General features: G+C 50.8%; 2 protein-coding genes across 7 annotated transcripts; one reads left to right on the top strand and one right to left on the bottom strand.

Moving 5' to 3' along the window:
• The first annotated feature begins 320 nt into the window (after window positions 1-320).
• On the top strand, window positions 321-15,773 carry JMJD8 (jumonji domain containing 8). 6 transcript variants are annotated; one of them, XM_030578628.1, is made up of 11 exons: window positions 321-339; window positions 737-878; window positions 3,113-3,205; window positions 3,905-3,953; window positions 4,591-4,687; window positions 5,258-5,326; window positions 5,524-5,643; window positions 5,795-5,862; window positions 6,526-6,660; window positions 9,028-9,145; window positions 9,666-10,591. In XM_030578628.1, exons 2-11 carry the CDS (start codon window positions 793-795, stop codon window positions 9,860-9,862), a joined length of 1,032 nt encoding a protein of 343 aa, XP_030434488.1. In that variant the 5' UTR covers window positions 321-339; window positions 737-792; the 3' UTR covers window positions 9,863-10,591. The 6 variants fall into 6 exon arrangements, 5 of the variants coding, with proteins under 5 accessions (XP_030434488.1, XP_030434487.1, XP_030434492.1 ...); XM_030578627.1 differs by lacking the exon at window positions 321-339 and adding an exon at window positions 349-484; XR_004002418.1 differs by lacking the exons at window positions 321-339; window positions 9,028-9,145 and having other exon boundaries at window positions 349-878; window positions 6,526-6,955; window positions 9,666-9,748.
• On the bottom strand, window positions 13,020-23,570 carry STUB1 (STIP1 homology and U-box containing protein 1). Its single transcript, XM_030578637.1, has 7 exons — window positions 23,430-23,570; window positions 20,345-20,543; window positions 19,401-19,566; window positions 17,920-18,010; window positions 16,639-16,695; window positions 15,798-15,914; window positions 13,020-14,180 (listed from the first exon to the last, which is right to left on the bottom strand). The coding sequence occupies exons 2-7, from the start codon at window positions 20,484-20,486 to the stop codon at window positions 14,055-14,057; spliced, it is 699 nt and encodes a 232-aa protein (XP_030434497.1). The 5' UTR covers window positions 20,487-20,543; window positions 23,430-23,570; the 3' UTR covers window positions 13,020-14,054.
• Between the last annotated feature and the right edge of the window lie 37 nt (window positions 23,571-23,607).

Raw genomic sequence — 23,607 nt, forward strand, 5'->3', positions numbered from 1 at the left:
AGGGGTGCAAAGCAGGTGGAGCTAGGCCTGAACCATGAAATCCCCCCCCCCGCTGAACAGGGGTGTTTGGCCTGTGGGAGGAAGGGCTCTTAGTTCAGCCCATTTCCGGCTCAGACTAGCTGTGGGTGAGCGGCAGGGGACGTTTGTCGATGGCTGCTGGGTAATGTAGTCACCAGGTCACCCGTCCAATAGCAGCGCGCGGCATCAGCCTCTCTTCCCCTTTCACCCCTTCGAGGGACCACGAATAGAAGTGGCTCCCAGATGCCTCCTGGGTAATGTAGTCCTCGCGCCACCAGCCAACGCAGCAGCACGTGGCCTTCACAGCCACCCTGCCAGGCAGTGCGCGCGGGTCCCCGGGGGAGGAGGCTGTGACATGCCTGAATTACAGCTCCCAGAATGCAATGGGGGAGGGGGGGTGCTCTAGGCTGAGAGTTGCCGGTACCTGCAGCCGCACGCAGACAGGGAACTGAGCTGAGGCGTGGTGGTAGGGGCCGGAGGGTTCCTGGGATGTTGGGAGGCGATACATGCAGCGCGAGAGAGGAGGGTTAAAGGGTCAAGTAGGGATACAGCAGGTATCAGCCTAGAGCTGGGTGGGAGTTAAATTCAGAGAGGAGATGGAAGGCAAAGAGCCAGAAGTGAGCCAACAGCTGGATCGATTCCCCTGCTGGCATTAGGGTATATTAGAGCCTTACCTTTAACATCCTGTCCTGCACTGTTCTCTCCCTGGCTTTTCTAGTCTGTTTCTCTGAGAGAATCTGACACACCCAGACGGCAGAGGGCTGCTGGAGGCAGATGGGATCGTGGTGGCAATTCCTTCTCCTCTCCATCCCAGTGTCGCTGCCTGGAGACTTGGATTACCTGGAAGGAAATGGTGGCTGGTAAGTAGACAACCTATGCACACAAGTATTTTATCAGTGTCTTCTGGGATCTAAAGCATCGGGTCTGGTCCACATTCCCCCAATGGATGTGCTGCCATGCAGAATGCTCTGTTGACTCACGAGAGGTGGTCAGGGAAACCTTCAGTGCGAAAGAACCAGGTTCCTGCTTGTTACAACATCAATACCTTGCCAGTCTCTCCACTCTGATCTTCACTGTGTTCTGCTTGTCTCCTGTCAGCTGGGGAGTTATATATTACCTTGAGGTTTGTATCCCAAAAGGAGGACCTGTTAGCCTGTTGTTGATTGCTTAGCGTTTTGTAAGCAGGCCGATGATCACCTTTTCCCCCAGGCATGGTCTTGGCTTGTGTCAGGAGAAGTAGCTCTGCCTAGATGGCTCAGCTAGAGGCAGAGTTACCTAGGGAGTAGAGTGAAGTACTAAGGATCGGGAAACTTGGGCTATGTTCTCGGTTCTGCCACTGATTCGCACTATAACCGTGGGCAGGTCACTTATCCTTTCTGTGCCTCAGTTTGTCAAATTGTTGAGTCATGATAATGGTATATCCCTGCCTCCTGGGGGTTGTGAGGATCAATTCATGAATGCGAAGTGGCTGGCAGCAAAGCACTAGAGAAACTCAAAGCATTATTGAGTGTATAATGCCGAGTGCCCTTGTGGAGATGGCAAAGACGGAGAGGGTTAGATTTAGAAATAAAAGGGGGAAATCTGGCCAGTGCTTAACAAAATGGGGAATGATGGCTTTTTGAAATGGCTTATGTGGGGAAGGATTTCTCCACTTCCCTCTACCCCACACTCAGTGTGCAGCAGCACTGAAGCAAACAGAATGTTGGGAATCATTAGGAAAGGGATAGATAGTAAGATGGAAAATATCATATTGGCTCTATATAAATCCCTGGTATGCCCACACCTTTAATATTGCGTGCAGATGTGGTCGCCCCATCTCAAAAAAGATATATTGGAATTGGAGAAGATACAGAAAAGGGCAACCAAAATGATTAGGGGTATGGAACGGCTTCCATATGAGGAGAGATTAATAAGATTGGGACCTTTCAGCTTGGAAAAGAGACGACTAATGGGGGGATATGATAGAGGTCTATAAAATCATGACTGGTGTGGAGAAAGTAAGTAAGTGTTATTTACTCCTTCTCATAACACAAGCACTAGGGATCACCAAATGAAATTTGGTTTAAAACAAACACAAAGCATTTATTCACACAATGCACAGTCAACTTGTGGAACTCCTTGCCAGAAGATGTTGTGAAGGCCAAGACTATAATATGCTTTACAAAAGAACTAGATAAGTTCAGGGAGGATAGGTCCATCAATAGCTATAAGCCAGGATGGGCAGGGATGGTGTCCCTAGCCTCTGTTTGCCAGAAGCTGGGAATGGGCAACAGAGGATGGATCACTTGATGATTACGTGTTGTTTCATTCCCTCTAAAGCACCTGGCATTGGCCAGTGTCAGAAGACAGGATACTGGGCTAGATGGACCATTGTTCTGACCCAGTGTGGCCATTCTTATATTCTTGTATATTAGGTGAGGCTCTTGAACTTTCTCTTTCTCCCCAACCATGTAGCTTGGGTTAGTTTGAACAGATCTAAGATTGAAAAGGCCCATAAGAACACAGTCCATCCCTGCACATTGGCAGTATCTAATGCCCTAGACACAGTGTGCATTGGGGTTGAACTATTGCCAACCTGTTCTTAGTCTAGTTCTTAGCCAGTTGATTGAAGGAGCAGATGCTTGGAGGGTCAGCAACCTCCCATGAACAGACTCAGACCAGGCATTCCCTGGCGGAGAGCAGACGTAGCTTAGAGTTGCCAGGGAGAAAGAACTGAGCTTACCGCCTTGTTACTTATCACAGTGGGCCAATCAGTGCCCCTCCTGCCATCTGCAAGGGGCTGACTAGAATGTTTTGTTCCTCCCTTAAAGTGGCTGCCCCTACGGAACTGTCATGGCGTCAGTTCCTTGACGCTCCCTGCTGAGAAATCTGACAGATTCCCCAGGCTTCTTTCCATTGCTACTGTAACCCTTGGCACTGACCCTGATGTTGGAGTTAGTGTCTCTGGGTTAGAGAGGAAGGAAGCCTGGCAGGGACCAGGTCTGATCTCCCCCTGCGTGGGTTACTGATCCTTCCGGGGCTGACGTCACTTGCTGGGAAATGCTCAGGCTGGCAGTGATTGATGAGGAGGGCTCTGTCCCTTTCCCTATCCCAGGTTTACGAACAAGTACTTGGCTCTGATGGAAGAAGACCACTGCACTGTGGAGAGGAGAGACGCTTCCCTGACCTACTCCCAGTTCATAGACCAGTAAGTGTGCTGCTTGTTTTGCTCTCTGGGGCTCGAGCAGCCCCTTTCCTGTACCCAGCACTCAATGCAACCAGCATGGCTATTATGGGAGGAGGAAGGGGGATTCTCTGGGGTCTTCCCATCGACATGACTCCACAGGGTCCTAGCTATGCACAAGTCATTGTGGAAATCTCATGGCACCCAGAGGGGTGCTGGATATCTTGAGACCAGTTAGGAGATGGGATTCTCTGTCAGCAAGCAACTTGCAGATCAGTGACCATACAACAGAATCTAATCAGAGCTTTCCATCTGCTGCTAGGAAGAGAAGTGACTCCCACAGCGAGTCCTACAAGCCCAGCTTCTCCATTAACCCCCTGCTGACCCAGCAACGTCCAGCACAGAGCATGCATCCCCACGCTGCCTGCACAGCTCTCTCTCCTTGCCCCAGAGGTCCCGTGACCTAGATCTGCCCTTGAGATGGTCTTTGAATGTGGCTGTCCTCAGCTTGCCCACCCACTGCCACTGAAGGTGCAAAGAATTTGAGTCTGAGCACTGAACAGCTCAGCCCATGTATTGGCCACATCAATCTGTTGCAGAGTTTCACTGCAGCTAACACTAGTACTGTTAACCAGGGGCTCTGATGGGAGTGAGCTGGGTATGTAGAATGTGCCAGGTCCCAAGGAGCCAGGGAAGTGTTTAATTTCCCTCTGTGTTTTCCAGATATGCTTTTTCCAGGCCTGTTATTATCCAGGGGATCACAGACAACTCGGTAAGTGCTACATGCTGCCAGCTGTGATGTGCCCCTCCAGCCTGAGCCATCTCATTGTATGTAGGGAAACAGCCCCTTGAAGCCTCTCCGGCCTTTCCCCGGACCAGGCTTAGTAGCCATGTTTGCCCTCCTGGCAGCCAGGCACATGCTCCGTATTCTGGCTGGGAGTAATTTCTGCCAAAAGTGGGGATTGACAGTAGGGGACTCCATGATTTCTACTGATACTGACATTCCCTTCTCAGTCACATGGCTGCAGGGTGATGGGAAGCAGCGAGAGAGTTTAACTGGGGAGGTTTCTGAGTAGAGACTGTCAGAGTAACCCAGGGAATCCATTTGGAAGGGGAGTCTCCCTCGATGGATTCTGGAGCAACCCCCAGGATCCATTCTTAAGCAGGAAGCTCCATCCGACGGTGGCAACTGGACCAGCCCCAGGGCATCTCTGCGTTGGTCTGTGTCCAATTGGATTTGGGAACAAGAAGGGCTGTTCTCTTTCGCTGGCAGCTCAAAAGCCAGACCTGGAGAGAGGAGGGCTGTCCTGTCGCTGTGCGGGCCCCCTAGCCTAGCCTGGCACCCCAGGCCACATTTCAAACACCTCTGCCTTCCTAGGGCCCTTGTCACCTCTGCTCTGTGCTTGCAGGAATTCCAGGCACTCTGCACGAGGAACAAGCTGCTGACGGAGTTCGGGGACCGCCTGGTCCGTCTCAGCACTGCCAACACCTACTCCTACCATAAAGGTGCGGGGCTTGGCTCCAGGGCACGTGCGCTGAGCTGTTCTCTCACTGGGCTGGCTGTGTGGTGGGGGGCTGCTCCAGACAGACGTGGGGTGCAGAGAGGGAACAGACAATGCCTGTCTGCTTGGCCTCAGCCAGTGTCTCCCTTCCTGCTGCCGTGGCTGGTTGGTGACAGAAGAGCTTGCCTGAGGCCCTGGATTTCATTGTCCAGGGAACACAATAAGCCAGCCTTTCTCCTTTGCCGCCTCCCTCTTCCTGGCCAAAACCCCATTCTCTGCTCTTGGGGCAAGTCGCTGGCCTTCGCTGTGCCTTGGTTTCTCCAGCTGGGAACTGGACACAATAGCACTTAGTCCCGGAGCTCTAGCATTCCACTTGGCCCAAGGGGGAGGGTTTCAATGTTGCTCGTTGGCAGGACAACAGGGACTTCTAGGCTGCTGGGCTGTGGCTCCGCAGGGGGAATGAGCTGGAGGAGGGTGGAGTGTTAGAGCCCTGCTGTGCCCCCTCAGCCCTGGCTGGGAAGGTAGGTCACACACGTTGGGGAAGGGCAGCCGTGAACTCTCTCCTCCCTCACAGTGGACGTGCCATTCCAGGAGTACGTGGAGCACCTGCTGGAGCCTCAGGACCTGGCCTCCCTGGGCAGTGGTGAGTAGAGGTCTCTCCAGGCACCCTCTTTAGTGCTGTGCCTCGGATTCAACCGTGTGGCTGAGAATTCCAGTTCTGGATGGATTCCTAGGAGCCACCTCCTGGTCGGGGTTGTGCTTCCCTCTCCAGCCTACATGCCCAGACAGACCAGAGCTTGTGCTCTCTGGGGGTTACCGATGTCTTTCTCCCCTCACCAGACACACTCTATTTCTTTGGAGACAATAACTTCACCGAGTGGGGCTCCCTCTTCCAGAAATACATGCCACCTCCGTTCCGGATTCCAGGCACCAGCGGGGCCTACAGCTTTGGGATCGCCGGTCAGTACCACCCTGGGAATAGAGGAGGGCAGGGGGAAGGAATGGGCTATAGGGGAATCCTTCCCAGGCTTAGATGGACACGTCAGCCAAGAAGCAATGGCCTAATCAGACATGGTCCATCTGATACCATCTCTGGTCCGTTTGCCCACAGGCTCCGGTTCTGGGGTTCCCTTTCACTGGCACGGCCCGGGTTACTCGGAGGTGATCTTCGGCAGGAAGGTGAGAGCTGGGTGGGGAGTGGATTGATTTACAGATCCTGTAAAAACCAGATGTTTCCCTGTCCATGGCCCCGCTGTGGAGCAGAACACTCTCCTAGCAAAGTGGGGATTTGATCCAGGCAGTGGAGCATAGACTATGCCAGGCCAGAGAGGACCCATGAGCCCCTCGGCCTAGGGTGCTGTCTGCTGCAAGTGACTTTGTCCTGAGGGTTTGAAGGAATGGGAAATTTCCCCATAATGCACCTGGCCACTTATACACACTGAGGGTCAGAGGAGGAGGTTCCTTGGTGACCCCTGTGGCAAAAGGCTGTGTACAGTCCTGGACCCCACTGTGCTAGGTGCTGTATGCACACAGACCAAGACAGTCCATACCCCAGAGACCTTGCAATCAGGCAGAGAGGTTCCTGTTCAGGTGTGACCCTCATGGGGCATCTGGAAGAGCCCTAGCAGTTCCCCTTAGACAGGCCACCACCACATCCTTTCCAAGAGGGGAGGGAAGAAGGGGAACTGCTGGGCTTTGGGGGTAGGGAAGAGGGGTGTACCTATGAGTGGGGAGAAAGGGGGAGCCCACCCTGCAGGGAAGTAGAGATTTTCAAGTCTGCAGTGAAAGGGGACCCCATGCTAGGCAGAGCGGGGTGTTTCTTAAGAGCCTCTCTCTTTGCAGCGCTGGTTTCTGTATCCCCCTGAGAAAACCCCTGAGTTCCACCCCAACAAGACAACTCTAGCCTGGCTGCTGGACACATACCCATTCCTGCCACCGGAGGAACGCCCTGTGGAGTGCACCATTCACCCTGGCGAGGTCAGTCCTGCACCCTGGGGTCCAGTGAGCCCACCCCCTGCTGTAGCTGCTCAAGGAACCTGTGGAGTGCATCAGCTTGGAACGCCAGGGGCTGTGTGTCTAGAGAGAGCAGAGTGGGGAGATTCTCTGGTGCTGCACAAGCAGCAGGGACCCTGACACCACAGTGTCTGGCATGGGATCTGGGAACCCCAGTACTGAAGCCAGGCTGTCAGAAGACCAGGAATCCCAATGCAAGCACCTCTGCACCAGAGCCAGGCTGCACGGTGACCATGCATGCACACCAGCATAAACAGCTGTAAGATTCCTGATATTGCTGCTTTCCAGACTGAAGGCAGGCTGTCACAGGAGCAGGTCCTGGGGCTGGGCTGGTGGGGCACCAATCCCCTGATGCAGGCATTACTGTATGGGAGGCAGGCTGGGAGGTATCACGGATGGGACGGGGAGAAAACCATTGAGAGTTACAGGCAATGCCCAGCTAGGCCAGAAGGGGGAGCAGAGCTCAAGAGCCAGCTGGTAAATGTGCCGAGAGAAGCCTTGGATTAAAGCTCAGCAGAGAGAGGAAGGATGGGCTGGTGGGTTGGGCCCTAGGCCAGAATTTTGGAGATTGGGGTTTGATTTTTTGTGTGAAGGTGGGCAAGTCCTGTATCCTCTCGGGGGAGGGGAAATACATCCGCGATTGCAAGGCGCTCAGATACGGCGGTGATGGGGGTCCAACCAGGACCGGGGATAGGGGTTTGAGCGCCGTAGGTGCACGGCCATTTTGCCACCCCGCGCGCTGGTCCCCCAGCTCCACAGTCCTGCCTGGGGACGGTCGGCTGCTCCCACGGCTCCGGTGGAGCTGCCGCAGTCGTACCTGCGGGAGGTCCACCACAGCCGCGCGAGCAGCCGCCTGTCCGCAGGCACCATTGTGGCAGCTCCACCGGAGCCGCCTGCTGCCCCCTCCGGCAAAATGCTGCCCCCTAATAATGCTGGCGCCCTAGGCGATTGCCTAAGCCGCCTAAATGCAAGCGCCGGACCTGGGTCCAACAGATCCATCTCAGGGCTGGCAGCGGTTCCTAGCTGGCTATCTGCCATTACACAAGTCTGTCTCTCTAGGCCTCAGCTGGGAAATGCAGACAGCACTTCCTGCCCCCTGGGACCATGGCAGGGCTCACTTGGCAGTGCTGAGGGGCTCTAATACTAGGGAGAGAGGTTCCATAAAGAAACCCTGAATGTTACGCCTTGTGACATTGCATTTTTGCCCTCTTTAGTCTCATCTGCCAGAGGATCTCAAAGCACTTTAGTGTGTGCACACATGTATTGATAAAGAATTCAGCCACACACCCTAGCTTGGGAGGGAGGTCAGTATCAGTAATTCCCTGTCACAGATAGGAAAACGAAGGCTCAGAGAGCGGGGATGGGCCCTACCCCCAAAGGAGCTGCCACCATGCTGGTGTGCATGAACACGTGACATAGGAGTGACCTGCTCTGCAGCCTGTTCACCACCCTGGCCCCTTGTGTTTGTGCAATTCCAAGTGCCAATGCAGCCATTCGGCACCATTAGCAAGCTGTTTGCAGGAGCAGAAATAGCTGTGTTCTCATCCACCCTGCCAGCTGGCCATAGCACAGCTGTAGTGCCATGGGTGGCAAGAAGCAGAGCTGTGGGCCTCAGGACACCCGCTGGCCCCCTATAGAATTGCAGTCACATAGCCTACAGCTCTGGGGCAGTAGTCCCTCATTAACTCTGCATCAAACTATTCCCAGATGCTTTTGCGGGCATGTAGATTAGCTGCACTGTAACACAGAATGCAGTCAGCTGTCGGTGTCTCTCTGTGAGGGCACCTGTGGCCCTTTGGGTGAGGTACAGCCGTTGGTTGGTGCCCACTCAAATCTCAGTCTAAATAAAATGGGATAAAAGTCCAGCCAGAGCCCATGAAGAGCAGCACATCAGCCGCTGGCTCAGTGCTGAGGCATTAGCAAAGCTGTATGCCCATGAGTAATACCCAGCTCTCAGCAGGGGACCGTTTTCAGGGCAAAGCAAATGGGTAGACACACCACAGAGGAACAGCAAGGAGCGGTCGCAGCCACATGGTACCCCTTATAACCAGCCACCAACTCACTAGAGATCCCTCACTCAGGGTGTCATGCTGCTGCCCAGCACTATAGGAGCACAGTGTCTTTTGTGCAAACTGCATAGTGAAGTAAGTCCCTAGCAGCCATCAGCCTCCATGTTGTAATGAGGGTGGGGGGCCACTAGCTGTCTTCTACTGAAGCCAATGGGAGTGACCTCTGGGATGATTTTGGCCTAACCTGGCTGTAGAAGCTCACTTATACATGGGAGCAGGCAGCAGCTTTCTGCAGCACAAGATCTGATGAGCCTTCTCACAGGGGAGGGCTGAGGCCTGTGTGAACCACTGCTCCAGCGCCATGGAGCACCAGCAATCAAAAGGAGCTTGGGAGTTCCATACCCTGTCAACAGAGGATCCTAGTCTGAGGCAGGACAAGTGTGAGTAGCAGCATCCAGACAGCGCTGGTTGCAGTTGAATGCCACTCCTAGGAGGAAGGGATGGTCGGAATGGAGGGGCCCTGCAGTTGGTGGGTGAGGGGGTGTAAGTGCACAAGCCAGCTGGTGAATGAATAGGGAGGCTGGGCTCATGATTAAGGCCCAGCATCTGCTCAGAGAAATGACACCCTGAGCACTGCCCTTGCTTTAACTATGACCCAGGGGAGCTGGTGTCCACATGGACATGCAGCCCAGCTCTGACTCAGCCTGCCACTGTCCCACCCTTAATCCTCCTGCACAAATTTGCTATGGAGTGGACAGGCTTATTCAGAGGCATGATGATGTAAACAAGTGGCCAGTCAGCCTCAGAGATGCTCTCACTGGAAGCTTAGATCACAGTTGACAGCCCAGGCTGCCAGCCGATTTCAGCAGGTAGAGCCCGTGCAAGAGGGCAGCTGTATCAAGGCTGCATGACAAGTGAAAGACCAGGCAAGCAGCTCCCCTGCTTCTGTCTCCTGTGCAGGTGCTGTATTTCCCCGATCGCTGGTGGCACGCCACCCTCAACTTGGACACAAGTGTCTTCATCTCCACCTTCCTGGGGTAGAAACTCAGGGCTTTGCCTACCAGCCTGCCATTCCTCAGGAGCTGAATTGTTCACTTCCCTCCCGCCAAAGCCCTGGGATGCTGCTGGTGAATTCTAGCCATCTCTCTCCACTGTAACCCTGCAGGCAGAGCTGGACTCTGGCAGTGGGGCTGATCCAGCTCTAATCCATCTAGGATTTATCCTGGTCTATATGAGCACCCCCATCATTCTGTGATGCAGCAGCTGCTGAGGTTGGGTTGGAGGGGGAACCCGTCTCCTTTCTCCCATACAGGGCAGGAGCTTCCACCAGCTGGTGGCGTTTTCTGCTGTACTTACAACTCTGCACTTTCTGTTCCTCAGCTCTATTGGCAGAGCTCCTCCTGCCTGCCTGCTCACCCCACCCCCTTCCTTCACATCCGCTTTGTGTTTCTAACATCTGAGGAACAGAGTCCATGGCAGAAGGCAGCTTCTAGCTCAACTCTGGTCTCTAGGCAGGAGTGACATTACGATGTAGGCTCTTCTTTAAATAGACCATTGGTCAGTAGCACAGAACCAGCCACTCCAGCTCTAGAGCTAAACCACCAGGTATAGGGCATGGTCTAGTCTCAGATGTCCTTGTATCTGCCCCTGGTGACCCTCCCTCAGCAGCTCTGCTGAGAACTCATTTCCTGGTGCTCATTCATGGGTGCAGGGAAAAATTGAAGGACCAGTGTCTGTTACCCGGGAATACCCTGCGGCTGGGGGTGGCTGGGCTGGCTTTCACTTGAATGTTAATATTCAAGCAGCAAAGGATACTTGAAGTAGGAGTTTAGGTTATTTATGGGCATTTTCCCATTTCAAATCTGGATTAAAATATAACTGCCTTATCTCTGCACTTGTCGTGACTGCCTTAGAACTGAATCTTACCACACCACAGCCAGCCTCTGACACAAGCAGCTGTTACCTTTTCCTCTCATTTACTCTTGGCCCCCAGGGATGGTGGTAAATTCATCCCCCTCTGCCATGCCCAGGATTATTCCAGGACTCAATCTGGTTTAGGGATTATTTTCACAATTGTTGCCCCTCCCCTCGATGCAGAGTTTGTGCTTTTCAACCAGCACCTTACACACACAATCTGACTACGCTGCAGCTGGGAGGTGCGAGTGCTGCATGTGTAGATGGGAGCCAGCTTTGGTCAAGTAATAGCAGTGAAGCCACGCCCACCATGAACCTCCAATACCTAATCAAGCAGCCACTGCCATGCTGCCACTATCCTTCCTCAAACTAGATCAAATCTAGCTCGGCTATGTCTACACAGTCACCCCTCCTGACTGCAGTGCACAGACCCAAATAGCCTTATTCTGGTTCTGCAAGTGGGGAAACTGAGGCATGGAGTTACAGCTCCAGGGCAAGACTAGAAATAGATTCCTAACCCAGCCAAGAGTTCCTTCCATTGTAATGAGCACAGACCACACTGCCTCCTAGTAATGCACCATTAGAACAGGTCTTCTTGGACTAGTCTGCACTAAAGGACAATTCTGCTAAACTGATGCAAGCTAGGGTGTTGCTCAACAGCCCCAGATAGCTCTGCATGGAATTTGGGTCCATCAGCCAGTATGTAGGTCACAAGTGCAGCTGTCACCTTGCAGGCAAGGCCTGGCCCCGCCCAGCAGTTCTGAAATGGCATGAGGCCCTTGTCCAACTGACTCTGGAAGCAGTCAAGATTGAACACTGGTGCCTTGAAAACAAGTCAGCCAACGGTCTCCATGCAGGGCAAAGCACCTGCTTCCCTTCCTCTCTCAGTAATTGCTCTTGAGTTTGGAGAGGAGTTAGCCAAGAGAGGATGGCAAGAAAGATGAATTGGTTAGTTTGTAAAATGCTAGGGATGAGCTCCATGAATGATTCATGGCACAGAAGGTCAGACAGGTGCTGACCCCTCCCCCGAGCCTGATGCAAGAATGAAAGGATACTTGATAGAATTAAAAAAAACACCCCACTTAGGCAATTCTCTCCTTTGCAGCCTGTCACTAACCTGGAGAACTCTTTGCCACAGATATCAGCCAGAGAACTCTTAGTATGACTGAAAAAAATCACTAGGCACTTCAAAAGAAAAAATAGCATCTACAGTTACATTAGCTAGGATAAAATAACAAAGGCCACCAGTCTTTCCACTTCAGAACACAGTACAATGATCACCAACTGAGATCAACAGAACAGCAAGGTACACAGGGAGCAGAGGAAACCTTGCCTCAAAAAAGGACAGCAGACTGGCTAGAAAAGTGGTTTTCTGAGACTTTGTTGTATTCAAGTATCTTGCTATGTATATCATCCCCTCTCAACAAAAGCTCTGTCTAATATACGTACCAGTGGCTAAGTGAGCAGGAGACTTAGGACCTTGTCTTCATAAAGGCCAGTTTTCTTTCCCTCCTCCAGCTCCCTAGAAACATCCTGGCAAATACTTGACCAGGTGGGCTAATGAGTTCATCTACAGATTCCTCCAACTAGCAGCAACACTGCTCAGCCACCTCCTCCTTCCTTGTGGGGAGGGGCTAAGGTTCCACCTTCACTGCCTTCTCCAGTCCTGGGAAGCACAAGAAGCTACAAGTAGTTCTTCTCTTACGATATGCAATGACCCATCCAACAAACAGGCTTTGCTTTGTATCAGTCTGAAAGCCCCTTCCTGGCCCTGAGATTGCACAACAGAGCAAAGACACTAATGCTAGCAGCTTTGCCCCCTGACAGCTCCTATATTCTGAAACCCTTTGTAGCCACAGAAACAGGAGGAAACGCCCCACAAGCCATCTTCTAGTTCAACAGAGTAATGGTATCATGAACTAGAGGGTTTCTCCAAGTATCAAAATACAATCAATGTTCTCCCTAGGAAAAATCAGATCATCTGAAAGGGACAGAACTTCAAGCAGCAACAGAACAGGTTTAGAAATCAACAAAGCAAAAACCAGAGAATGCTCCCTGTCAGAGAACAGCCCTGCCCAGGTGATGCAATTGATGAGACATGGCATAGATAACACCAAAAAGAGCATTTAGATCCCCCATGTGCAGCCATGCAAATGGCTGCCTCGCATGTGAAGATTGCAGCTACCCTCATCTTTAACATGGAGGTACCGCCTCTGGAGACTACAGGCCCAGCATCCCATGCTGCATCTTAATGCGAGCAGCCTACCTGCACTCCTGACTAAGAGAGATGTAGAGGTGCGCTCCACTTCCGCTCCCATGTGCCCCTGGGGGCTGCCTCTGCCCAGCCTCCACTAGCCTTTTCAAAGGAAAGACACCTGTAATCATGAAACATTCAGACTATTTAACACTTATTGCTGAAATATTTATTAACATTAGCAAACTTCCGGAGAGCGAACTCATGAAGCCAGGCAGTCTGCAGGCCAAGCAGACATCAAGACTTTCAACAACCAAAACGCTTTAGGCCGACTTTTTTTTTTAAGGATTTAATTAAAACAAATATGAACTTTCATCCAAGTGGTTAGCAGGGAACTACTGTCCCTGGGAGTGGAGTGGCCTCCCATGGGTCACAGCTTCCATCCTACAGGACAGCGGTTACCCAATACAAGCCCGCACGCCAGTCAACGTCTGTATAATATATATTTCATTTCCCTCCCCCAGCAAGTGGCTATTTACAGGAAAACATGAAGGGAACTACACTAGACAGACAGGAGATGTAGGAAGAAAGAAACACAAACTATGTACAGAGGGAGGAAGTGGGGAATGCAGCTCAGCATGGAGAGCAGGAAAGCCCTTCCGAGCCAGCTCCTCGCTCGTCACAGCCTGGGCCGTCTCTGTAGGCACAGCTCCCACATCTCCCCAGGAGCAGGGTTTGTGCTGTGAGGAAAGGGAGGAGGCAGCTGTTTTTGTGGAGGAAGCTTGTTCTTTACAGCCAAGGATCTGAGGTGGGTTATGAAAAGCTGTGATGCTGGCTAGTAGAAAGTGACACTGCTCTTCCAAAAGTGCTTCTGTGGATTGTGTCCAGTGCTGGGTCCTCAACAGGCGCTCCCTCTCAGCCTGCCTAAGGCAGTCTTGCTTCTGTCTATCATGTTGGGAGGTTACCAGGAGCCCAGGTGAGCAAGGAGCTGGAAGGACCCTCCATGGCCCTGCTCAGTGAGTCTAGCCCAGCTGTGGTTTCTGGGACACAAGATGATAATGCGCTCTAGTCCAGCACTGCCAATGGATCTCTGGGCATCCAGAGGGGAGAGAGAGAAACTGAAAGTGAGTAAGGCATGGTGCCAGCCCAGCATGCTGAGAGAGCAGTCCATAGCAGAGCGTGCCTGTGCTGCCACAGCTGGGGCTGCAGTGAGGATCCAGAGGACTGTGCCCACTCAGCCATCAGTACTCTTCTACCCAGCCATTTTCTGATATGAATGCATCTATCACCTCCTTCATAGCAAGGTTTGGGATCAGCTGGTCTTGGGTTAAAGGACTTCGGGTCACAGGATCAAAGTGACCAACACGCTGAAAGGGAAGAGAGACCATAAGAAGGATGGAAATAGAGCACAAATCTCAGTAACCAGCCCCTTACCCTGTTGCTGCAGCTGCACCCCCTAGGCCTGCCAGAGACCTCCCAGCCATTCAGTCAGTCTCAGTTCCCTGGGTGTAGCTAGCCCCATCTGTCCCCCTGCTACCTGAGGGATGCTCCCCACAGACAGGATGCCACAGCTGGACAGTTTAATCTACATTGTCTTGTCTCTTCCCCTCCTGTCTGCACTTCTTACTTCAGTATGGTACTTACCCTAGCAGAAACATCTCCAGTCACAACCGTTTCCATGGCTGTGGGGGTTTCAGAAAAAGAACCACCACCCCACAGCCAGGAGCAGGCTGGCAATCCCATGGCATGGAGCGCACGCAAAGGAGAGCGCTGAGATGTAACTTAGCTTACAATTTAACATTGCTCTAGGTGCACAGACCATCTTTATACTGCCCACTGTTGGAAGATGATACACTGGGCTAGATGGACCTTTGGTATGACCCAGCATGGCCGTTCTTATGTTATAAATAGATCCAGTGACAAGTATTCAGGGACCCATCTAAACATAAGACTCCTCCAAATTCCTCCAAAACTAAAGGGGAGGGATAGCTCAGTGCTTTGAGCATTGGCCTGCTAAACCCAGGGTTGTGAGTTCAGTCCTTGAGGGGGCCACTTAGGGATCTGGGACAAAATCAGTACTTGGTCTTGCTACTGAAGGCAGTTGGGCTGGACTCAATGACCTTTCGGGGTCCCTTCCAGCTCTATGAGATAGGTACATCCATTTTTTTTTCCACCACAGCCCCTCAAAAAAGCCTGAGAGAACAGAGACTTTACAGCATGGCCAGGAGGTCAGATGGCTCAGTCAGGGCTGGAAAACCCCGGCCGTGAGGTGAGATCCAAAGTGGATGGAGCTTCGCTGAGAGTGCCCAGCCAGCAGCCCTGTAATTAAAGCAGGGGCCTGACAGCTCGAACACTTCAGACATTCTCCAAAGGGAATGACAGGGTAAGATAACTGGGATTCAACCCATGGAAAACTTCACAGGATGAAGCATTCAGTTCCATAAGTGTGGGTCTTCTCACTGATGCTCCCTCCTTTAAACAAAGATGGGCTGGGGGACAGAATGAAGCTCAAAATACTGCAAGATTTAATAGTTGGGTGTCTCTGAAACCCCACTGCTTTTTCTGCAGGCCCCACCCCTACCCCCAGGTACATTGTTAGCAGGGGCTGGGGCCCAATAACACATCACAGTGCTTGCAAGGGCTGCAGCTGCTCTAGGATGGGGGAGGAAGGAAGCAGCACAGAGAAGCACCTGAGCACTGAGAGTTTAGTTTTTGTCGCTGTTCCCCAGTACAGTCAGTTTCCAATCTTTGTGTGGGTTTTTCACCCCCCAAAGGGGGTGCAACCCTACACAATCAGCCAGGGGGCCTCAGATGCAGGCACAGCATCTGGAACTACATTAACTCATGTTTGGAGACTTAGCAACTTTAAAATCAGATATCTCCTAAAAATAGCCCTGGGTTTCTCTCCCTCACATGCATGTCCACACTCTTCCTTTCCTCCTGCCCTCCCACTCAGATGCCCAACACTCTGGTTCCCCCATTACCTGAAGATGCTCTTCTATATCTTTCCTGTCATAGGTAATCCCACTGGGTGTGATACAGGGCTCTCGCATCAGTTCAAAACTGATCTTCCCACACAGATAATCGGGGATGTCTCGCTTCTGACTCGAGAGAACAAAAGTTCAGCATTAGGGAGCCATCATACAACAAGCCTATCTCCAGTCTAATGCAGCAAACCAATGAACAGGTGACCCAGGGACAGGACCTCAGCAAGGGTGCAAGCAGCACAGATTCTATTGCCAAGTCAGGCACATGATGGTGATCCTGCACTGCATATCAGAAAACACAGCTGGAGAACGGAGGGGGGGTGGGGGGGGGAAGGGAAGCTTGGTTTCTCTCTCTCTCTCTCAATACCAAAGCCATATTTGCACTCCAACTAGCCATTAAATCCAGCCCCAGCTGGAGCTTCTACTATACAGTTTATATTCCATCCAGATAGATGCCTGGCCTTCTCCACGGCTACCATATCCAGGAGAGCAGCTGACTGACAGTGAATAGTTCTCAACCTTTTCCGCTATGAAATGTCTTGTCTCTACCAGCCATTGCAGTTGGAGTCCCAAGCTCATCCTCAAATCTGAGGCTCCATTCCCTCCCATGTGGCATCTGGCCTTCTGGTCCAGCTCTCATTTGAGAGAGACCTGGTATTCACAAGAGTTTTAAATCAGTCCAACAGCAGGGTGGCGGTAGGGAGAACAGGAAGGATGGGATAAGCCACAGTTCTTTGGGATCCCAAGCTAAACCACCTTATCAGTCATATTTGATGCCCTCCCTGTGAGCACTCCTTATCTGGTCACAGCTGCCACACCTGTTTAAGCCCATCCTCACCTTCCTCTTCTCATCCACCTGAGAGAACAGCTCATCCATATCCGCCAGGTACTTGTCCTGAAAGAGAAATAACCCCTTTAATAGGAGAGGGTCAGAGGACCCTGCAGGAATTTGTTGCCTCTTCAGCATCTCTCAGTCTGCAGAGACTTTGGTACAAACACTGCAGCCATTGATGGGGAATTGTTCCCTCACCCACCCCAACAGCATGGGAGTCATTCGCAGAACCACTTTTACAGAGAACAAACTGGCTCACAGCAAAAGTTAATAAGGGTCTTAGTCTCTCAGGGATCCTGAGGAACAGAATTTGGTGTCTCCCCTTGCTAGCCTCTATCTGCTGATATCAGAGTGTCAGTCACATACAAACAGGAACCTTCTTACTTTAGGAGGCAAGAACAACACCTGTAAGAACACATCTTCCGAGCTGCCAAGTAGTTACTGCTCTACACTGCTGTACAGCAGACTTGGATTTAATGCTCAGACTCACTACCTAGACAACCAGGGCTGGTTATGTGTTGGTAGGAGTGTCAGCCGTAACGGGGGGGATGGGAATGGTCTTGCATGTCAAATCAGTAGTGGCTTTTGTGGTTGATAAAGCAGCGGTGCTGACAGCTTCCAAAAAGAGTCAGTCTGATTGGGCCAGAAGAACATGGGGACAGGAATAAAGATCTTCATGGCTGCAAAGTGGCCGTACAAAAAACCCTCTGTCCACTTAATGCACGGCAACTGTCTGTGGGTGGGGCACAGAATTTAGACGGTAAAAGCAACAACATTCAACTCATCTTTAACACCTGCTGCAGGGCAGTAAGAGCACCAGGAACAGCATGCGCTCTTCTTACACAGAACCCCTCCATTATCCCCCACGGCCACCCCACTGATTCTTCTGACTCATCACAGCACCCCTGAAAGTCAGGAAATTGCTACAGCCATGTCCCCTCTAGATACACTCTAACAGGATGCTCCACAACCCCCACAAAACTCCTACTACCGTCTATTCCAACAAGCTGCAGCCCTGTGTGATGCTCTTCCTTGGTGCCTGATTCCTACTCAACCGCAATGAACCCAAAGCAGCACTGACTATCACCTTCTGTGCTATGAAGTAACCCCAGCTGGACTGCGTTCATACCCCGCAGATCTGCTCCACAAGCAGGAGCTGTGGCATGGTGGCCCTGGAGAAGAACTTCCCCTTGGGCTTGCTGCTCACACCAAGTAGGGACACATGCCCAACGCTACCCAGCAGGCCCAAATCCACACGGAGGTGATGGATTAATGAGGTTGCCTCACGTGTTTGGCTTCAACGTTAGCTAGCTGGGCACGGCTCCGGCTCTCATCCATGTTCTCCTCTTGTTGTGTCCTTCGGTATTCATCCAGCTTCCTAGGGGAGAACCAGGGGACAACTTTCTAACTATATGGATGGGTAAGCACTGGAAGAGGTTATCTAGGGAGGTAGTGGAATCCTTGTCAGTAAAGGTTTTTAAGAACAGGTCAGACAAACCCCTGTTAGGGATAGTCTACGTTTACTTAGTCCTGTCTCAGCACAGGAGGCTGGACTTGATGACCTCTCAAGGTCCTTTCCAGCGCTACATTTCTATGATTACAGTCCAGAGCAAATGATCAGCAAAGGAACTTGAAATGTCACAGTGGAGGAGAAGTAATGTTCAGCTCAGAATGAACACGCTCCTATTTCCCTTTTTTCACCTTCTTGGTGCAAGGATTCTGGCTTTCCGGGAAAGCCAGATAAGCAGGGACTCTCTACCATTTCAACAGTGTGAGCTTCCTTAGGGCAGTGCCTTCTAAGTGCCAGTGTAAGCTCTGCTGGAAGGCCACTATCTTGTCACCAATTTCACAGTACTGGGAAATGTTTACAAAAGCTTATCTTTTCCCCTCCTCCCTTTGCATACCGGAGGGTCAGCCTGTGGGATTCTGCTCCTCTCTGCCTGAGACCAGTGTTGTCTGGGATACAGCCCCTCCCTCCTGCTTGCACAGGCCCAGTGCTCTTCAGGATTCCCCTCATTCCTCCAGGCTGCGGAGGAGGCTTGTCTACGCTATGCATTAATCCATTGTAGGGTGTAAATTCTAGTGCACACTAGAGTGTCATGCACTAACTGATCCATGTGGATCCTGCTGGCACACACTATAACTTTCCTACTGTACAATGGACAAATTGGAGAGCAACAAAAATGGTAAAAAAGATTTAGAAAACCTGACCTATGAGTAAAGGTTGAAAAAAGTGGGCATGTTTAGTCTTGAGAAAAAAAGAGGGGGGATTTGATAATAGTCTTCAAATCTACTAATGGCTGTTACAAAAAGAGAACTGTGATCAATTGTTCTTTGCATCCACTGTATGTAGGACAAGTAGTAAAGAGCTTAATATCTAGCAAGGGAGACTTAGAAAGTTTTTCCTAATATCCAGCCTAACTATAAGAGTAGTTAAGCACTGAAACAGGCTTTCAAGGGAGGTTGTAGAATCTCCATCATTGGAAGTTTTTAAGAACAGGTTAGCTAAACACCTGTCAGGGATGAACTAGGTTTACTTGGTCCTGCCTCAGGGCAGGGGGCTGGATTTGATGACATCTCGAGATCCCTTCCAGTCCTACTTTTCTATGATTCTATGACTAAGGTGCACTAAGGAACTTGAGTGGGCACTAGCAGGGTCCACACAGGTCAGTTAGTGTGTGACTCCCTAGTGGGTACTAGAATTCACACCCCACTAGCGTAGACTAATGCCCAGTGCAGAAAAGCTCAGAGATGTCTATCTGCATTACCTCTCCTTCTCAGCCATGATGAGTTTGGTTAGATAGGAGTGCAACTCATTTTCCTGGTTGATCCGTTTCTCTTCAATGTTGTTCCAGCGCTTCTTCTTGGCAATCCGCAGTGCACTTGGAATATCATCCCCAAAATTCAGTCGCTGTTCCTTGGCTAGGTTATAGGCTGGGGAGACAACAGGTGCTCTCAAGGTTGGGGACAGGGTGGAAGAAGCTGATTCTTTGCTAAATCTAGTTAGGAGGTATATCTAATTAGAGGTGGGATTTGGGTCAGTGGATTATGGCTCCTCCCACCTTTGCTTTGGCCAGGAGAGTATGGTTTTGCCCCTCTCCTTGAAGGAGGGAACAGTGAGAGACAATACCTGTGCCTTTGAGTGCTACATCACTCCCTCAGTGCAAAGCAGCTAATGGGGAATAAATCCTTGGGCCAAAAGCTGCACACAATGACTTGACCCCACTGGACCATCTCCATATAGAAGTTAGTCAAATCACTGATTTCTACACAGTTTAAGAAGAAACTCCTGTTTAGGCTTCATTCCCATTCAAATATCAGCCTGTTGTCAAGTGCAGAACCAACATACAGGGAGTGGCAATTAAACTCCTACAGGTTTCCAAATGCTCTCTCTTCCTACAGAGGAATTGGATATGGGCAGTCTGAAGTGACTACACAGAACTAAACACCAGTCTTTTCTAACTTAAATTCATATTTTGACAAATGATGATTTGTGCCATATACTGGTGCCTGTTTTGTAAAAGGCCCATTCATTTCTCTGCAGCTGTGGCCCTCATCATGGTGCCTGTTTTGTATTGCTCAATTCTCTGTATGTTAGCAACAGCCCAAAATAGGCCCTGGTATCCTGTTAATATGGGAGGTCTGGGCCACCTCTATAGTTTGGTGACGGCTTGTGCCAGGCCTGAACATTTAATAGGAAGACACTGCTCACCTCTCTGCAAGTTAGCGATGGCCTCATCATAGTTCTCCATCTCCATCTGGCACTGCCCCAGAAAGAAATGGGCCTTCACTGACTGGCTGTCTAGTTCCAGGGCATGTTTACAATCTGCCAGGGCCTTATCATGTTGCTGCATCTTCAGGTAACACAAGGCTCGGTTGGTGTAGTATACTGCCACTAAGGGGTTCCGGTTCTGGAAGAAAAGTCAGATACATTAAAGGTCTGCCAAGGATAACACAAAGCATATGAGACTTTCATAACTGCACCTCGACGGGAAGGTACAGAAGGGTTCAAGTCTTTCTCCTGCTCTTAGTATCTGTGAAATCTAAATATTACTGGATTGGTCCTCACTGTTCTGGTTATTTGCTCAATGTTATAGTAATGGTCACAAGCAGTGCTGAAGCACGCAAGCTCTGGACTGCTGTGCTCTAGTATTTAACCTGCTTGGCCTACTGCACATTACCTTTTACAATATGGAGCCACAATTTAGGTACTAAGATGGAAATTAGTGTTAAAAGCTGTCTATCTGGGCAGGCTACTGAATCCTGGCTCATGTTTCCAGAAGTGCAAAGGCAGAATTCTGCTTTTCTCTCTCATTTAAGCCTTAACAAGGCCTACCAGGAGGGAGCCTGCCTTTCCTTCACTGGGCCAGAGGAAAGATACACCATTGAGAGGTTCCACAGACTCCTTATTATCCAGTAGACAAGGTGAGATAGAGTTCTAAGGCACACAAAGGATAGTTTTGCTCAGAAATCCTGAAAAGTATAATTGGATCCAGAGGTTTGCTTTGTGGGAGAGGCCCGATCCTTGACCTGAATTATTTTAAAATTACATAAATATTTTGCTCATGAAAGTTAGAACAGCACTGACTAGAACCATTCAGGCAGGAACTGTATGTGCTTCTCCTGCAGAGCTCTGCCAGTGCAATATAATCCTGACCTTATGCAGCCTCTGCTATCCCAAACCCCGGGCCTCCAAATAACAAACACCAATGCACTTCTTGATCTGCTGCACCATGGACAGTTCCAGTCCTGCCTAACCTCCTCCCAGTTTCGCCAGTTCACCACATTCCTTAACAAATGAGCCCCATGGTATTGTAGCCCTGGACCTCCACTTACTCTACCAATGCATGACAGTCCTGACCTGCAGCACCTGCTATTCTACTCCTGGGCCTCTGGCACAGCTCCACTGATGCATCTCAACCCTGACCTGCCCCCTCTCCTAGCTATTCAAGTTTTGGATTTCTCCACTCTGCGGTGATTTGATGATGTGGACAAACATCCACAGGGGACTCTGAAGAGACTAATATACATTTTCACTTGTGAGTGACTCAAGAAAATTTGAACCCAAGTCTCTAAAGACAAAATGCTCTAGCTCTCAGACTGCAGCTTGTTCAGTAAGTGGATACAAGTGATGTTAACCAGCATGTCCTTAGAGCTAAGTGATCACTTCTGTCTTTCTAAATAGGAGACAACAATGAAGAGTCTAAGATGCATAATCTTGTCCCATCAGCTATTTCCCAAAGGAATGTTGTATGTTGTTTACAAGCTCATCATCATGGACCCAGCTAACAGGCTTTAGCAGTTACCATGAACCAGCAGCCAGGCTTATATACAAAAACACACTTAAAGAGCAGTACCATGATAGACAAACTAGGAAAACCATGAATGCTACATTGAGAGAGGCTAGATGGTGACAGTCACCCAAATCAAGAGTGTATTATGGACAACACAGAGCAGAGGCAATTTGTTGAGGGTGTGTGAGTAAGCACAGAATAGACAGACTACACAAATTGGCTTTTGTAATGCTATCTTCCTAATGAAACAGAGGAAATACTTGAATCAGCTAAATACCAGGCAGGGCACAGAGACTATTCCAGACCTAGGAGAAAAGCATCCCAAACAGTAATCTCCTAACATTAGCAGCCCTGAGTGTTCAAAGAAATTTCCTTCAGTCTCAAACTATGCATCTCAATCTGCAGAGTCAGAGAGAGAAAAAATCCCCTTGTGACAGGCATGATATAAGCAAAGAGTTTTATTTCCAAGAGGACATATGCTTAGGAACACAAATCCCCAAGAGCCATGGTATGAGCTCTAGATTATGGTTCTGATGGCATACCTGGAATCTGGACCACATCAAAGGTTCAAGTGCTGCACTAGACAGAGCTCACAAGCACTGCAGTGTTATGTATCATAGAGTATCATAGATTATTAGAGTTGGAAGGGACCTCAGGAGATCATCTAGTCCAACCCCCTGCTCAAAGCAGGGCCAATCCCCAAATGGCCCCCTCAGGGATTGAACTCACAACCCTGGGTTTAGCAGGCCAATGCTCAAACCATGTAGAATGGGTCCTTTGGACAACATTTTAAACTAAGATCCTTCCTGCCCATAACTAGTGGATATTGAAGTAGAAACTAAGGCCCTATCAATAAATACTTCAACTATAGGGCTAAAAATCCCATATAGTACTCTGTGGAGAGCCTAGGAGATAAACCATGTCCTGTCCAAACCCTTTCAGCATCATAAATTCCAACATCCCCAGCTGTTTGCCTTTACTGCCATTGCCACTAACAATTCTCAAGTCGGCTTTTTGTAAAAGGTTGCTATCTCAAATCTGAGCAGCCAAGATCAGCACCCCAAGCTTAGCAATAACTGGAATGCTGAAAATATTGTCTGGGCCTAAATCTATAGGGTGACCTGAGTGTGAAATGTTTTTCCAGGCCTCCTATTCCCAAACAGCTCAGCTCTGTACCCCCCCGGCAGTGCGTGCCAGCCCCTCCCCCCAAACAGCTCAGCTCTGTACCCCCTCCGGAGTGGGTGCCAGCCCCTCCCCCCAAACAGCTCAGCTCTGTACCCCACCCCCGCAGTGGGTGCCAGCCCCTCCCCCTAGACAGTTCAGCTCTGTCCCCCCCAGTGGGTGCCGGCCCCGCCCCTCCGACAGCTCAGTTCTATCCCCTTAGCCCCTAGGCCTCAGCTTGGCCTTGTAGGCCGCACAGCTGCCCGGTCCCTCCAGCCCAGCCCGCGTTAGGCCGCTAGACCCCTCCCCGCGACAGGCCCAGCGCCCCCAGCCCGCACTCACGATGGCCCGGCCGTAGCAGGCGGCCGCCTCGGGGTACTTGCGGCTGACGAAGAGCCGGTTCCCCTGCTCCTTGTGCTCCTGGGCGCTGTGGCTCTTCTCGGGGCTGCCCCCGCCCGGGCCGCCCCCGAGCCCAGCCGCCGCGCTGCCGCGGGACCCCCCACACGGCCCCCCGCCGCCG

Source organism: Gopherus evgoodei, chromosome 10 (genome assembly GCF_007399415.2).
Source record: "Gopherus evgoodei ecotype Sinaloan lineage chromosome 10, rGopEvg1_v1.p, whole genome shotgun sequence".
Taxonomy (NCBI): domain Eukaryota; kingdom Metazoa; phylum Chordata; order Testudines; family Testudinidae; genus Gopherus; species Gopherus evgoodei.

Excerpts from the sequence above, each read along its gene's own strand:
- STUB1 (XM_030578637.1), bottom strand. The coding sequence starts at position 20,486 with ATGCAGCAACATGATAAGGCCCTGGCAGATTGTAAACATGCCCTGGAA. Across the intron at positions 19,567-20,344 it reads CATCGCTAACTTGCAGAGAG|CCTATAACCTAGCCAAGGAA; the intron begins GTGAGCAGTGTC and ends TTGTCTCCCCAG. Across the intron at positions 18,011-19,400 it reads ATCATGGCTGAGAAGGAGAG|GAAGCTGGATGAATACCGAA; the intron begins GTAATGCAGATA and ends GTTCTCCCCTAG.
- JMJD8 (XM_030578628.1), top strand. The coding sequence starts at position 793 with ATGGGATCGTGGTGGCAATTCCTTCTCCTCTCCATCCCAGTGTCGCTG. Across the intron at positions 879-3,112 it reads CTGGAAGGAAATGGTGGCTG|GTTTACGAACAAGTACTTGG; the intron begins GTAAGTAGACAA and ends TCCCTATCCCAG. Across the intron at positions 5,644-5,794 it reads CTACAGCTTTGGGATCGCCG|GCTCCGGTTCTGGGGTTCCC; the intron begins GTCAGTACCACC and ends GTTTGCCCACAG.